The sequence below is a fragment of the Diprion similis genome, chromosome 2 (assembly GCF_021155765.1).
Source record: "Diprion similis isolate iyDipSimi1 chromosome 2, iyDipSimi1.1, whole genome shotgun sequence".
Lineage (NCBI taxonomy): Eukaryota > Metazoa > Arthropoda > Insecta > Hymenoptera > Diprionidae > Diprion > Diprion similis.
The window spans coordinates 1,787,546-1,804,668 of NC_060106.1; the positions used below are offsets into that span (position 1 = coordinate 1,787,546).

The following is a 17,123-nucleotide window of genomic DNA, read 5'->3' on the forward strand; positions in this document are numbered from 1 at the left end:
TATGTCGTCCAAGTTGTCAACAAAGTGTGCAAAAGCGTTAGGGGTGTCCGTTTGTTCATCGTCAGTGTTGAGAGCAGTGTTATGGTAGAGTGTATAACTTCCATATGAGAGTCGGATTGTTGAGCGCACGTATGGTACTCGGTGTCCGTTAGCAGATCGGAGCTGTCGTCGTCATTGTAGGCTGGCGGGGGAGGAGAGAGAGGAGGGGAATGAGAGTGAGGAGGGGGGTTCGTAGGCCTCGAAGAAGCTGTGGGGGGGAGGGGTTTCTCTCAGCCCGACGTGGCGATCCGAGAGGGAGAATCATTATGGCGTCCGTCGTTGAGAGGGGAGGCAGAGACATATGAAATGCCAAGGGTTCAATCGGACGTTGTGATTTCTTTCGTGGAGGTCGAAGGGAAGGAGGGGGATTTCCAGATGTGGAAGGGACGGAGTCAGAGGGGCGATTATCAATGAACGTAGTTGCATCATCGGCATGGGCGGGGGCAGGGACGGGGGGCGACAAACTGTAATGTTCATTTTTGAATTTTTAAAAACATAATGGATCATTTTGCGCACCGCGCTCCATTCTAGTTTTTCGAGTCCGCATTCTATTCATGGGATTAAGACAGATACAACACCATCTTCTTGCAGCGCGTTCTTGAAGTTAACCAAGGTGTCAAAAGATCGTGTGGTAAGGGTTTGTCATTGTTCTTTGGCTTTGTCACTAGGTTATAAATTTTTCGGTTTCCGTGAGTGGTAGGAATAATTTCAGTCACAGTCGGATTGAATTTTCTGAATTGTTCGCGATTTATGAGATTACGTTCCCTTAGCTGTGACGCGATTCCTTTTGACATTTGGCAATCAGCTGATATGTAATGAGCCAAATTATCTTTTTGCTGTAATAGGTCAGCTTTTATTTCTTCAATATATTTATCACGCGTAAGAGGGAACGTGTCGCATTCTATAAGGAAATCGCTATAGGAAGGGTTGTGAATGTGAGAGGAGCTAGGTAAATCGCTAACCAAATTAACGTTATCAACTTCTGGAGTTTGTAGGTCATCTGAGCTAGTTGAAGAATCCGAAAAGTAGTTCAGGTGTGGTCTCTTATGTGGTCCAGGGTTTGTAGAAGAATTCGTTTCTCGGTGGCGTTTCGGATAGGGATGAACCGGGAGCGATGGTGGGATGAAGGGGGGAGGTTTAAAAAGCATTGCGGTTTCTTTGTCACTGGATTCATCATCTGAGAGATCAGAAGAATCAGAGGGGTATATCATGTGATAGGTGGGTCGTGAGATCTTTGGGTATTTTAGCGGGGTCGGGTTCGTAGATTCGTCTGTGGTCTGTCGAGGGCGTCGGGGGTACTGATGGGTCTATTTGGTGCGTTTTTTGAGTCTGTTGTCAGATGATTCGGTCGTGGGACGAGGACGTTTTGCATCTATAGGAAGGATTTGCGCGACGTCAGGCAGCGTGTTCCTGGATAGAGCATCGGCGTTGGCATTCGCTTTGCCCGATTTATGTTTGGTATCAAAATCGTATTCTGCTAGTTCTAGACTCCATCGTAATAAACGAGAATTAGGCTTCTTAACGCTTTTTACCCACTTGAGTGGCTCGTGGTCAGTAACTAGAGTAAATTTCTGACCATAGATATAGGGGCGGAAGTGGTTGATGCACCAGTAAGCGACTAAACATTCTTTGTCGGGCGCCGAGTAGTTTAACTGAGCGGATATGAGTGCTCGGTATGCGTACGCTACTGGTAAGTCGGCACCGTTCTTGTCTTGACTCAGAACCGCAACGATGGCAAATTTTGACGCGTCGGTAGTAGGCATAAACGGCTTGCTGAAGTCTGGGTATTGGAGAATTGGCTCTTTGCATAAACAGTCACGTAAGGTTTCGAAGGCATATTGGTGTTCGGATGTCCAAATGAAAGGGGTATCCTTCTTGGTTAGATTAGTGAGGCATTTCGCAATTTTTCCGAAATTTGGGACAAACATGCAGTTATAACCCAAAAGACCAAGGAACTGTTCAACACTTTTGGGATTTTTCGGGACAGGATATTCCTTCAAAGCTACTAACTTCCCAGGGTCAGGTCTAACTCTGACTCAGTTATAAGGTGATCAGGGTAAACGACTTCTTTGCGCAGGAATTGGCATTTGTCTGACTACAGAGTCAAGCCAGCTTCAGTTAGTCGTTTCATCACTTTTCGGAATTTAATTTTATGTTTATGTAAATTTCGGGCGTAAATAACTATATCATCCAAATATTCGAACATCTCATTGCCTTATAAGCTTAGCAGGACTTGGTCCATGAGCCTTTGAAACGTGGCGGGGGCATTCTCTAATCCAAAAGGCATACGAGAAAATTCATAATGACCTCGAGGTGTCGAAAATGCAGTTTTGGCACCATGTTTCGGGTGCATGGGAATTTGGTGAAAGCCGAAGGCAAGGTCGAATGTAGAGAAGTATTTGGCTGAGCCAAGTTGGTCAAGGATTTCAGTGATGTCAGGCATGGGATATCCGACGCCGATAGTTTTTTCATTGAGTTTTCGGTAGTCAATAACCATGCGCCATCGCTTATTGCCGTCACTATCAGATTTTTTGGGAACGATCCACACTGGGGAGTTGCAAGGGGGTGCGGAATGTTTAATAAGGTCTTGCTTAAGGAGTTTAACGACCTGGGTTTCAATTTCGTCTTTGTGGATCTTTGGAAAACGGTATTGTTTCGTATGAAGGGGCGTATCGTCCGTCGTGGGGGGTACCTCGGAGGTAGAAAAGGTGGTTAAATTCCGTGGCAAGGTTGAATATGGATTGTTTTCCGGTGTCATTCAAATGATCAAGATGCAAATTATTTTTTAGCACGTCTAATCTTTCTGGCCTACTGTCAGTCAAGAGTACTGTCGCGGCGCCGGGACAAAGTGTACTGTTATCAGGTACGAATATCGGTACGGAGGATTGGCTTGCTGTTGTGTGAGGTCAGTGGACTGGAGGGGGCGGGGGAGGGAATTATTAGTCGGACGCGTTGTACGGGTTGGTTGCAACTGCGCGGGTCTACGTCGGGCATCGTTGTTGCAATTATTCGGCGAAGTAGATGCAAAGTTTGACATGACTGTACTCAGTGTTCGTCAACGTCGGCTAGAGTTACCTTTGGGAGTATTATCTCTACAGCTGATTCATTACAATTGAACGCGTAAGAGTAAGCGATGCCGTTCTGATTTTCAACTAATGCTTCGCCGCAAAGAATATTGTCGCCCAGATCGATGCGTTTAAGGTAGCCTACTTTGGTACCTGGGTTCGCCACTATTAATGGGATTGCTTTCGCAGTACGGGCCTGTATTGTAATTACGCGGGGATTTTCGAGAGATGATTGTTCAATTTTATCAAAGTGAATTGGCAATGAGGATCCAAGCATTACCGAATTTGAGTTGAAAGAAATAGTTGCTCTCCCTTTCCGTAAAAAGGGCTGGCCTAAAATACCGTCATGCGGGATGGGGAATGAGTCAGGGACCAAGTGAAAGACGTGAGAGTGATTATTAAAATGGATTTCTGTTTTTGCGATGGTTTTCGTCTTTTTGTCTGTTATACCAGTCAATGTCAGACGTCCGTCGGTTGTGCGTCGTACGAGGGGACTAACAAAATTTTCTTTGACCAAGTTCACGTCTGCACCGGTGTCTATAATAAACTTAGAAATTTTTGTTAACTCGGGGGTGTTGATAGAAATTAAGGCGGGATTAGTTGAAGCCGTTATTAAGTATGACTTGAGGATCTAAACGCTAGTTGTTTGCATTGCTCGCGGGCGCGTTTTACCCGCGGGCAGTGTTGTCGATTAAATGTTGATTTGAATTTCAACGGCCTTGATTACCACGCGGAGAGAATCTGCATTGGTTTGTTGTGTGGCCTCTGCGCTTACAATTATCGCAGTACAGCTGTTGGTTTCTGCTCGGTGCGTTGGTCCGGTTGCACTCGTCGTGAAAGTGGCCCATTCTCCGACATTTAGTACAGTATCTCTTACATTGCGCACGATGGCATTCCGTGATGGAGTGACCACGGTGGTTGCAAAATTGGCAAGTAACGGGTAGAACGTTTGCATGGTCAACGGGACGGGCGTTTGGATCGAGCGCTTGAGCGTAGAACTTGAGTTCGGTACGGGACACTGGCTGATAAGCGTAGCCAAGTGTGGGCAGTGACGCCAGGGGGGTATAAAGGACGAAGTTGTGTATACCTGAGATAGGGGGGCGTTATTTGGGGGTAACGGGAGATATGTAGGTGTAGAAGGAGTAGAATATTGTGCAGAAAATATCATCTGACGGTTAATTAGTTCCGTCTCCTCACCTTCGGCGATGCTGACGGCGACGTCGAAGGTCGGTAATGGTCTGATAGTAGCTATTTTCCACTCCAATTCTGGAAGAAGCCCTCTAATAAACGATCTAGCAGTATCCTACTTTAAATCATTTAGTAAGATGGTCGCTATGTCTGACAGGTACTTTTCTATGATTGCATTGTTTATTTCGTTCGATATTTCTCTTATTCTACACGAGTAATCTACGACGCGTTCGTGAGGTTGTTGGGTAATTCTATCCAATTGGGCAAATAATTGACGTATGGGAATATCCGGGCGGTAAGCTCGACTAAGAGCGGCTATGAGGTCTTCGACGTAGTTGAAATTTTTGCCTATTAAATATTGAGAGGCAGGGCCTGTGAATTTAGATTGCACAAATTTGATGAAAGTCGTTCTGTCTGCTGCTTTTATTAGAGTTTCTACGTGGCGCAATTGCTCTACAAACGAGTCAAACGGCATGTTGTGACCGTTAAAAGAGGGTATTGTCGGTAAAACATCTTTTACTGACCAAAAATTTGATCCAGTTTCATCAAGCGGTGCCATTTCGATTTCGAGATTTTGCGGTATTGAATAATGTATTTTAATAAACGTACACGTAGATGCCAAACGGGATTATACGGAAGTGCATAGTTGGCTACTTTTTGTCGGCTTAGCCAGTTAACCGGTTAACTATTTTGGCGGATTGATTACTTTAGGCAGCTAACTTTCAGCTAATTAGTCAAGTCAACTGTTATGGCCGGCTAAGTCGGTTCGTACAGCACTATTACACATATACTCACTATACCATAAATGAACCAAAGCAAAGTACAAATTTGTGTAGAGATACCTGATAACTTTTCAAATTATTTTTCAAACACACATCTGAATAATTTAAAGTGTAGGCAAAAGTTTTACGATGACGGGAATCATTACACCGGTCGATTTTTGGGTCTGATTTATGAATGTCAAATTTTGGTTTCTTCTAGTTACTAATAAAGGAGAAAATATTTTTTTTCATCAAAGTTTGCTTTTGTAGAAACCAAAGTAATTGTTCCAATTTTGAGAAATATAACTGAATTCTTCATAATTTTACTTTAAATTGCAATCAGAAAAACTTTTGCTAAACATCAGTCTTTTAAATTCAAGAATAATAATTAGTAATAGCATACAAGTGTAAAATAATAAAAAATCAAGTTCAAAAATAAATATTTTTAGTAATTTTTTTACGTTTGTATGGATTTTCTCGTATTAAACCCCAAATGTAACCTCTCATCATATTCTCGTATGAAAATTGAGATCAATTGGGGTCAATTCTAATGATTTTCTCGTATAATAATATAAGTTATTGAGTATTCAAGTTATAAAAATATAAATACGTTCGGAACTTTCTTAGTTTTTTACCTTCTAAAGTATTTTTGCAGTTAACATAGGCAAAGTGAGGTATCCAACTATCTATTGTTTATCTTGATTCCGAATTCACCGGTTGAAGTAGACTACATAAACTTCACACAGCTTGAAATTTGTAGTCGAAGAGAATTTTTTGCTTCTCACTTCAATGAATTCACCGCAAATGAAACCGAACGAATCAACACCTGGTTTACACTGTCTTCACGCCATTTTCTAACTCAGTAATGCACAAGAACGGTTATTACAGCTTTGATATACAAGTAAACACTCACTACTGTGCCTTACGCGAGTAATATGCAATTTGCTACCGCTTTGATCAAAGTGCTACCATCTGCTTCTCGTAAAATCAATTAAAATTTTCAAAACTTACTTATCGACGTAAAACAGACAAAAGCAAACTTTAAAAGCTAAGAATGTATATTTTGATGTTTTTCGATGCCTAGCATCAGAATTTGTGCATTACAACAGAAGTCCAGGAAAAAAGTTTTTTTTGTCGACCTGTGTTATTGTACTTCGATTGCACATCAAATTTATTAGCACTTCATGACAGCTATATGCAATGAAATCAAGGTTGTAGAAAAATCACAACGATATCAATTTTTTTTCTTTGAAATCGAACGACTTTTACTTTTTTTTACATTTTTGGCAGAAAACTGGTGGGTATTCTCATTTTATGGCTGGAAAAAAATTCCAGTGAGTTTTTAATATTGTGTTTTGTGTCTAACTTTGGGTGTGTTTTTCGGAACATCAAAAAGTATTCATCAAAAAATCAGAAACGAGCATTTGGAAAACGGTCTGAAAATTTTGTTTCTGTGCAATTCATTGATCTTTATAAAGAAAAAGGATAAACTTACCTTCACATGTAACACTGCAGTCCCAGGAGGATGTACGTCAGTGAGTGTCCTTAAGACTTTGCCACTAGAGCTTTCTAGCATTAGTATGTGTCCCCTTGCAAAGCCTGCTAATAGTCTTGAACCATCGTGATTGAAGGATAAAGCTGAGACGGAGCCTTGGTGCCTGGCTTCTTGGTCGCACCAACGTAAAGTTTGATTAGAATCAAAGCCCAGAATCAAACCGTGACTGGTGCCTATGACTAACATGTTACCACCAGCGGCCATGGCACTTGCTAAACCAGCATTTATCCTTTCCTGTAAATCAAAAAAAGAAGGGTGCATACTTTCAGTTAATCTAGAATTCGGAAGTACAAAGTACAATGTGCCTGATGAGACGGGTGTATTGTACTTGGCTTTATTTTTTCATTTCACAACAAAAACTGGCGATAAGTTTTTCTCGCTCGATTTTCTGCTAAACTATAGAAAATAAGTACCTGGCGGATTCTTTGCGATTCATGTTTTTGCCACATATTTGGATTCTTTTTGTACGCCTGATATAATATTGATGTGATTACATCATATGCTTATAAACTGCGAAGATAAACTGTTACTGTTATAGATAGAATACGCATTTGTTTTTAAATTCTGAAAGTGTCAAATATATTAAAAAGGTTTTATAACGAACTTCTAACTAAAATCAAAACAATAACAAAGTATATTCAATGTGGAAGATGGATTAGAAATATCAATCATATACCTACATACAGGGCGACCAGTAATATATGCCTAAGTGCAAATACGAATCAATTGATAGATAACTAATAATGAACAGGATTGTTTTCTTGGATATGAAGGTCAATGATACGAAACAAAAGGTTTTATGTTCACGTTTCGGACTGAGTGGGAAACTGCATCAGAACGAATTATTCAACTGAATTTGTTCATTAGATGAACCTAAGTTACAAGCTATATCAATAGAAAACGATGATAGGGTATCGAATTTGTGTGAGTCTTGACATAAATTTACAGATTTTTTGGCTAGGAAGCGTTGATTGTGCACAGAACCTTACATTTCCTTGAAATTATTTATATTTCAGTTTAATTGCCAGTTATAAAGACCAATAGCAGTTTGACGAAAGTAAGGAAATCTTCCTCTTCCAGCTACTCATGCTTGGAAGTTTCTGTTAAATTAACAACGAATAAATCATTATCAGGATCTCTTGATCGATGTGATCCCGCTAATGGTCTACGATGAGTGGGATACGTTCACGTACGAGAAGCATGATTATGATTGCCGGCGATAATTGATTTTTCGGGAAAAAAATCGTTATATTAAAAAAAATCATAGCTTTGAAACAACTAATAGAACCATCTAAGAAAAATACGTGGCTATTGTATGACTATTCATAGGCTATTCGTCAAAAATTATTTTCGTACATTTTTGATGAAAATGGTAATTTTTCCAACACCAAAAATTACAAAACAAAATTTTTTCATTTACATAATTTGACAAAACTTCTAATTTTTTGAGAGTGGACAACTTTTTGACCGTTCGAAACCGCATGGAATGTCTCATATATTACTAAGGTGTTTAACGTCTGGACCTATGTTGACGCTATTTAAATAACCCCTGATATTACACATTTACAGGTAAATTTTTCTGGAACAGAGCGGGTCTTCTTCTAAGATGCTAATAAATTTGTGAATGAAACTGTGATTCGTAGATATAATACGAGAGTTCTGGACCAAGACCCCTACTACCGACACTTATCACAGTCGGTAAGTTATTTGCGAGGGGTAGGAATTCCTGCCTTATCGATAGTCAGTGTTACCTGCGAGCGGTTACACATTACGTGTATGACCGATCAATTTTACCGACGGGTGTGTCACTGACAAGAGCGGTACCATAGATGGCGCCACCTTCATCCATCAGCCGCTGTATTACCGGTCAAGTCTATTTTGTTTCCAATGTCCACCACAAGATGGTGACAACTCCACCCTTATCCACAGTTGGTGTCACCCGAAAGAGGTAAGAACAGCGTTATCTAGATTTTTACAAGTGGTGCACCCTTTATCGATCAGTTGCTGTTCTATTTTATCAACGTTGATCGACTCTGCTTTGTTTCTAGTATCTGTTGCAGGATGGCTACTTTTTAATGGGTGGTGGTGGTAGGGAGTTATAACGTTTCAAAGTAAGGATTGGATGCTTTTGAACAATGATTATTTTTTCTCTTATTCACCAACGATTACACTCTATTTTTCAGTTTGCACATTAAGAATTGATTCTCTTTTAGTCTAAATTGTACAAACACCCTATACATATTTTTTCTATATCTACTGTTGAAGATTGATCACATCGATCTTCGTACGAATATGTCTATGTATGAGTTTGAGTGTGTGTATGTAAGTATGTGTTCGTGAGTAGTGTGTGATAATCTGCGTACGGTATTGACGACTGAACGGAACAATAGGGATTAGGATGAGTGAACAGCACGAGCGAAGGAAAAGACAGTATGTACGAAAGACCGAAAGTATAAGGACGCGAAAGATAACCAGAGCGATAATTACGTATAATGCGCGAATATCAATATAATTATTCATAGTTAATTAAATAACCGTTTCTTTTGAACCATGTCCGGGTTCACTTAATTGTATTCCGTTTAATTGTTTAATATATTTATTGTTATATTCTGCCGGCACCCACAGTGTTAATATTATTAGTGAGTTTACATTCCCCTTGCTTCCTCCCGTTAAATCTTTAATACTACTGATGATTACATTTTGCTTTTCAACATACACATTATCAATGAAGCACCTTATTCCAAAATTAAACATATTACCTTATACTGATTTTTTTACCGTACCACTGTCAGACTGTACTCGACGATGCATTAAGTAACCCTTCATAACACTGGTGATGCCCACATTTTTATTCCGATCAATTTGCATACCGTTCAACTAGAAAGCTATTTACTCAAACATATGGCTCGCAGCTATGTTGACCTATTTCGTGGTAGTCATCGTGGAATTGTCGGCTTTTGTCACTTTTCCGTGTGCAGGCAGGGAACTTTCCTCGGATAGCATGCGTTCGTTCTGATTTACAAATTTCGTCGTTATTCCCGAAGGAGAATGATGCAAAAGGTTGATGGGCGTGAATCTCGGAGTGTGCGATCGATTCCTGACGGTAAAAAGACGTTGTATTCTTCATTAGGTGTTGCCAGAACACGTACTCCGAATTTCGTTTTGTCCAGTTTTACGCTCGTATTCGTATTATTGTATATTCTACCAATATTCAGTTTAGACATCTTCGTCGACTGGCCTTACAAATGATTGACGATGTTGATTTTTCCAAGATCTAGAACTGTTCGCAACGAGGAGACGATGAGAACAGAGTGACTATTCAAATAAGCTCACGTTTGGAGACCATCTATCCCAACTAAAAATGTTCACCAAACAAGACTCGACATGCACTTGAAGGAAAAAAATTTGATGAATCTCCCCTATTTCACACCAATTTATTCATAATGACACCAGCTATTTTTGGAAATATTCTTCTCACGAGCCCAACATCCCAGACTAATTGACTTATAATGTCGCCCATTATTGGCACCAACTCAAAGGTTACATTTCCCCGAACTTTTCCAGTTTTACAAACCCCACGTTTCACACCAACTGATTTATTGACAATATCAATTATCACCACCATGACTTTTTACCAAACAAAGCTCGACAAGAATTTTGTGGACAAATTGAAAATAGCTATGATGGGTAAAAATAATTATTTAAAGGTATCTGAACGTTGTTTCGAAACGATATGTTCCCATATTAGCACCGCCCAATGAAAAGTGGCCATCGCACGGCTCACTTCGGAAACAAAGCGGAGTCGATCGATACCAAAAGAACAACGATTGGTCGATGAAGAGGGCGCTACCTGTAAAAATCTATGATAACACTCTTTTTATCTCTCGTGGGCAACACACACTTTCGGTCAGGCTGAAGGACACCATCTTGCGGTATACATTGAAAACAAAACAGACTTGATAAGTACAACAACGATTACTTGATAAAGGTGGCGTCGTCTATAATAACGCTATTTGGTTAATTGTTGGTAACACTTTGGTCGGTAAAATCGATCGGCAATGAAGGTGATTTTTTACCCGTCGCAAATAAATGCGACCGTCAGTAAGGCGAAAATTTTTACTCCTTGCAGGTAACTTACCGACTGTGGTAACTGTCGGCAGTAAGGATCTTGATCCAGAACTCTCATGTTATATCTACTAACATATATGTGCATTAGGGCGATTTTTTTTGAACGACTCTTTTTTTTTTTACAGTCCCCATCGAAAATTTTGTTCCATATGTCAAACAAAAAATTCCCGAAAAGTTATAGCTCTTAATAATAATATTAAGTACTGGCCCAGGGCGTGAAAAGATTTCCCATATAATATACACGTGAATCGAAGCGTTTTTTTTTCAAATCTCTCCAACTCAGTGGAATTTTATGATATCACATTGGTCTTGGTCGCAATTTACGCAGAATTGAACGATCTTCAAAAGTATCTTTGACGTCGTGAGTCCAACTTACACTGGTGAGATGGTACAGGTCACTAAAGTTGATTTTTACCCAAAATTCTCCATTTTTCGCTGTTATCTCCGAAATGATCAACTTTACCAAAAAAATGTGAATGAAAACTTTGTTGAAAATTCAATTTTCTACAAAAAAGGTCCTGTAGACCTGATTGCTCAGATTGATATTTCTTGAGATATCGAACTTCAACTTCTTGTCGTTTAAAATCTTTATGGTTTATCGAATCAAACGTTCTAAATTATTGATATTGCATTGGAATTTAATTTTTTTCGATTCGATCCGATCCATTTAATCTATTCCATTGGAATATCAGTAATTCAAAACGTTTGATTCAATAAACCATAATGTTCATTGGTTATATTAGATTAAAACGTTTAATTCAATAGAACATAAAAATTTTATATGTCAAGTAAGTTGAAATTCGATATCTCAAGAAATATCGATCTAAGCATTTTGGTCTGAAGGACCTTTCTGGTAGGAAATCAAATTTCCAACAAAGTTATTCTTTACATTTTTTTGGTACAGTTAATCATTTTGGAGATAACAGCGAAAAAAGGAGAATCTTGGGTAAAAATCAACTTTAGTGCCCTGTACCACCTCACAAATGTAAATTGCACTTACGCCGTCCCAAACACTTTTGAAGATCGTTCGATTCTGCGTAATTTACGACCAAGACCAATGTGATATCATAAAATTCCACCGAGTTGTAGAGATTTGAAAAAAAAACGCTTCGATTCACGTGTATTTTATATGGGAAATCTTTTGACACCCTGGGCGAGTACTTAATATTAATGTTAAGAGCTTTAACTTTTAGGGAATTATTTGTTTGACACACGGAACAAAATTTTCGATGGGGACTGAAAAAAAAAGTCGTTCAAAAAAAATCGCCCTAATGTGCATACGACATAGCTTGATGAGTATGAGAATGAGTAAGTCGATCAACCATATACGTTAAATGATCGAATCACGCGCGGGCGGAATCAAAAGGAGAAGTCGGAGGAAGAAGATAATAAATTCCACGCTTATCTATTTGCTCTGCTGTTTATTTGAGCTCTGCACTGTGACACATTTATATTGTGACTAGAATCTGAGTGCAAATCACTCCCGCCGCTAGCCCCGGGAATCTTCTCCCCTCTCCTGTCCCCAGAAGTGTTCGGCTGTCATCAGCGCATGCGCTCAGCCGTCTGCTCTCGCCAATAGCCGATGCTGACCCCCTTCGCTCAGCCGTCTCATACCGCGGGCCTGTGGTACCGTCTCCTGCATAGCCTTTGACTCTTTTCAGTCACCCTACGTAACAGATCAAACTTGCCACGCCCCTATGTGATTGACGACCTCTGGTCGCCCTATGTGACAGGTCAGTCTTTTAGCGCCACCCTATATGGCGGACGACCCTTTTTAGTCACCCTATGTGACAGGTCGTCTTTGGTGTTTGACGGCCATCTTCCCATGTTAACAAAGGAGTACCTCAGGTGGTAGCCCCAGTGCAGGGGGAATCCATCCCGGGTTCCACTCGGGTGAAAGTCCCGGTGGCTCAGGGCATCGGCACGGATTCTGAGGGCCGCAGAACGTGCAAGGGACAGGCGACGAAGACGACGACAAAAAAGACGGACGGGCGGATGGAAAAGGGAATAAGACGGTACTACGGTTACCTAGACGCGAACGGACGGGCAGTATTTCGAGCGCGGGTAGCGGGGCGAGTTACGCTTCCGTTACATCTGCGATCGGCAGTGACATTCGGATAACAGACGGAACGAACCTCACGGACGTACTGATGATTATACACAGTACTGCGACAAGGATGGCCGAGGCAGTGGCCATCCAGAAAAACATGAACATGACTGTGAAATTAGGCATCAAGACGATACTCGGGGCCGCTGACGTTGCCCTGAACAGGGGCACCAAAGCAGCCCCGCGAACTCAACGGACAGACTACGAGTCGACATAGACGGAGACCGAGACAAGAGAAGAGAAACGGAAAACGCCACGGACGAAACGGAAGCGGGAAGCGACTGAGACCATCCCGGAGTCCTCTCAAAAGAGGCCAACGGCAGTGGAACCGTCCGCGGCCTGGCAGACCGTGACGACGAAAAAGAAAACGAAGGAACGGAAAACGCGAACGGACGAGACAAACGCGACTACCCGGGCTGAAGGGCGCAGAATGGCTCCCAAGCACTGGAGGACGGCTGTGCTTGTCGAACCCGGGAACAACAACACATACTCCGACATTGTCAAAAAGATACGGACGACGGTCGACCCGAAGAAGAGTCACGTTCAAGTGACAACTCTGAGGAAGACCAAGAACGGACTGTGTCTTCTAAAGTTCAAGACGGACGCAGACGGACGGGACGACTTCCGACGCGCACTGCAGGACGCGGTCGGCAACACGGGCAAAGTCAGGGCCGGGAACTCCAAGGTTCAATTGGAGATCTTGGATCTGAACTGCGTCAATACCAAGGCCGACGTGGTCCAAGCACTGAGACGGGCGACTGGACGAGACGCTGACTTCGTCGTCCACATCTTCGGTTTGAACCGGGCCGAGCAGTATATGGCGGTCTGCGATCTTGAGTCGCAGGAAGCCAAGGTGCTGCTTGGTAGGGGACGGATCGGGATTGGATGGGTGGGTTGCCGCGTCCGACAGCGACTGACGGTGACGAAATGCCACAAGTGCCTAGGCTACGGCCACACGAAGGCAAACTGTAAGAACAAGAACCGGACGAAGTACTGCAGAAAATGCGGCCAGACCGGACATTACACGACCGACTGCAAGAACAGACCGGCTTGCCCACTGTGCGCCGAGGCGGCACACGGTGATGCGGTGCACCTCACGGGGTCCGGGGGGTGTGCTGTGTTTCGGGCCGCGCTGGAGGAGTGCAGGAAGCAAGCTGGACGACGAACAGGATAGTTCAGGGAAACCTGAATCGAAGTAGGACTGCAGACATGCTATTACCACAGATAGCGAACGAACATGACGCAGACATTCTGATTCTGTGCTAGCCGTACAGGGCGCGACGAACACGGGATTAGATTACGAACGAGACTGAGACAGCAGCTATCTGGGTGAGGGGCGCTGCCCGAGCCCGGATAACCGCTCGTGAAATAGGAGACGACTACGTCTGGGCTAGGGTGTGCGCTGTCACCTACGTCAGCGTGTACCTGAACCCCAAACTGCGCTGCGGCGGAGTTGGGGGCGAAGGTTGCGCTCCTCGAGGACGGACTCAGGAACCTGCCCGGGGACCTCGTGGTCGCGGGGACCTCAACGCGAGGGCGATCGAGTGGGGCATGACAGAGACGAACAGACGCGGACAGCTGCTGCCGGAGCTGGCCGCAAGGCTGGACCTAGTAGTGGCAAACACGGGAAACGTACCGAAGTACAGACGGCCGGGATTCGGAGACGCCATCCCGGACGTAACGATGACGACGGACAGGATTCCGCCACGGGTAGGACGGTGGCGGGTGTTCGAGGGCTACACTGCCAGCGATCATCAGTACATCGTCTTCGAAGTGGCAGGAGAGACGAGGACGACACGGACAAGGACCCAGCACCCCCCGCGGTGGAACGTAGACAGACTCGACGCGCACAAGTTTTCGGTGGAACTGGCGGAAGTGCCGGCCCCGATTACCGACGTTCCCCCAGAGCTGACTGGCCGGCAAAGGGCGGAAAGACTGGACGACGAGACGGCCAAACTGACGACACGGCTGTGCAATAGCGCAATGCCGAAACGACGGTACGGGCGTAACAGACAGCCACAGTACTGGTGGACCGACGAAATCGCCGAGCTGCGAAAGAGCTGCTTGGCAAAACGAAGACGGGTGACGAGGGCTGACGGAAGACCCGAAAGGGAAACCCGCCAGGCCGAGTACAAGACGGCACGGAAACAACTGACGGACGCTATCACGGACAGTCAGACGCGATGCTGGAAGAAGCTCTGCGAGGAGATGGACCGTGACCCCTGGGGTGCCGGTTACAAGATTGTGACCGGCAGGCTGGGGGGCCGGATCCTGCCAGAACTCAAGGACGCTGAAACCGCACGACGGATCGTAGACGGACTGGTTTCGAAGCACCCTACGCATACAGACGCGACGAACGACGACGAGACGGCGGCGTCCCCCGTCTTTACTGCTGAGGAGCTCATCTGAGCGACCAAGGCAATAAAGATGGGTAAGGCGCCAGGACCGGACGGGGTACCGGCGGAGGTTCTTCGGCTGACGGCAAGCCTGAGGCCGGAGACACTTCTTGACCTTTACAATACATGCCTGACGACAGGGACTATCAGGGACCGGTGGAAGACGGAGTAGCTGGTCCTTATCCCTAAGGGTACGGGCGACCCCAGCGCGCCGTCGGCCGACCAGCCGTTGAGCTAACTAGCCACGACGGGGAAACTGTTTGAACAGTTACTGCGACCACAACTGACGGACGCAATACAAAGGGGGGGAGGACTCTCAGACCGACAGTTTGGCTTCCGGAGGGGTTGATCGACGATCGAAGCGATCCAGGAGGTGGTCGACTCCTTCCGGGAAACAGACAAATACTGCCACGCAGCGCGATCTATCGTGCTGCTGGCGACACTGGACGTCAGGAACGCTTTCAACTCGGCCAGGTGGGTGGAATTCCTGGAGTCACTGAGACGCGACTTCGGGGTTTCGCCTTACCTGCTCCGGGTTGTAGAAGACTACCTTCGGAATAGACGACTGACGTACGAAACGACCGAAGGTCAAGTGACGCGACAGATCACCGCGGGGTTCGCCCAAGGATCCATACTTGGACCAGACTTCTGGAACGGTATCTTCGACAGCCTGCTCAGACTGGAGCTCCTGCTCGGCGTTAGCCTAGTCGCTTACGCTGACGACGTGGCGGCGGTGATGGTAGAGCGCTCTCCAGAGCTGGCGCAGCACAAACTGAACCAAATGATGCGACGAGTCGGACGGTGGATGACTGACCATGGACTGCAACTCGCTACAGAAAAGACGGAACCGGTATTTCTCACTAGAAGACGCATACCGACAAGACTATCCATGACGGTCGGGACAGATGAGATCGAGACCAGAGGGGTAGTCAAATACCTGGGGTTGACCCTGAATACGAAGATGACCCTCTAGCCTCACACACAACGGACAGCTCAAAAGGCGGCCGAAAGGATAGCATCCCTAAGCCGCCTGATGTGGCAAACACGAACGGACCGAGACCGGGGAAACGGAGACTTTTAATGTCTACCACACACTCGATTCTGCTTTACGGGGCGGAGATCAGGGCAGATTCCCTAAAGACTAAGAAATACTGTCACGCGATGACGACGGTACAGAGACGGAGCGCGTTGAGTATCGCTTGCTCCTATCGGACGGTCTCAGCACAGGTCGTTCTGGTGGTGGCAGGCGTGATTCCCATAGACCTTCTTGCGTTCGAGCGTAAGAGGGTCGGCGGAAGAGACGCGGACGTGACACGATGGGACGCGGAAACGACGGAAAGAGACGCGACGTTACAGACGTAGCAAGAATGTTGGACGGAAGAAACGACGGTAAACTGGACGAGACGACTTATCAAGGACCTCAGACCGTGGATCCAGAGGGGGTTCGGGGATGTCAATTTTTATGTCACCCAGCTTTTGACGGGCCACGGTTACTATAGACGGTACTTACATAATATGAACCGAGTATGGACGCCCAACTGTACGTACTGCGGACACAAACGAGACGACGCGGAACACACGTTCTTTGAATGTGACCGCTGGACAAAACTGAGACAGAGACTGGAGACGATCGTGGGAGGTATCTGTCCCGACAACATTGTCGGAGTGATGCTCCATGGTACGGAAAGGTAGCAACGAGTTGCCACCTACACAGAGACAATCTTACGACGTAAGAACGCGGAAGGCTGCCTGACGTAACGTGACTGACGGACGGCCTGCACTGAACGGACGGACAGACTGACAAGACGTACACAGACCCCCAGCTAGAAGTAATATCACCATAGTTCATGGCTGAGGGCGTTGCACAGGAGGCGGCGATTTAGT

General features: G+C 44.6%; 1 protein-coding gene across 1 annotated transcript in view; it reads right to left on the reverse strand.

Annotated features, from left to right (window-relative positions):
- The window catches only part of LOC124415825 (vacuolar protein sorting-associated protein 8 homolog), a 110,856-nt gene that overhangs the window by 80,569 nt on the left and 13,164 nt on the right, over positions 1–17,123 (reverse strand). The window contains exon 3 of the mRNA XM_046896479.1: positions 6,549–6,842. Coding sequence (XP_046752435.1) covers positions 6,549–6,842 — 294 coding nt within the window. The remainder of the gene's footprint in view (positions 1–6,548; positions 6,843–17,123) is intronic.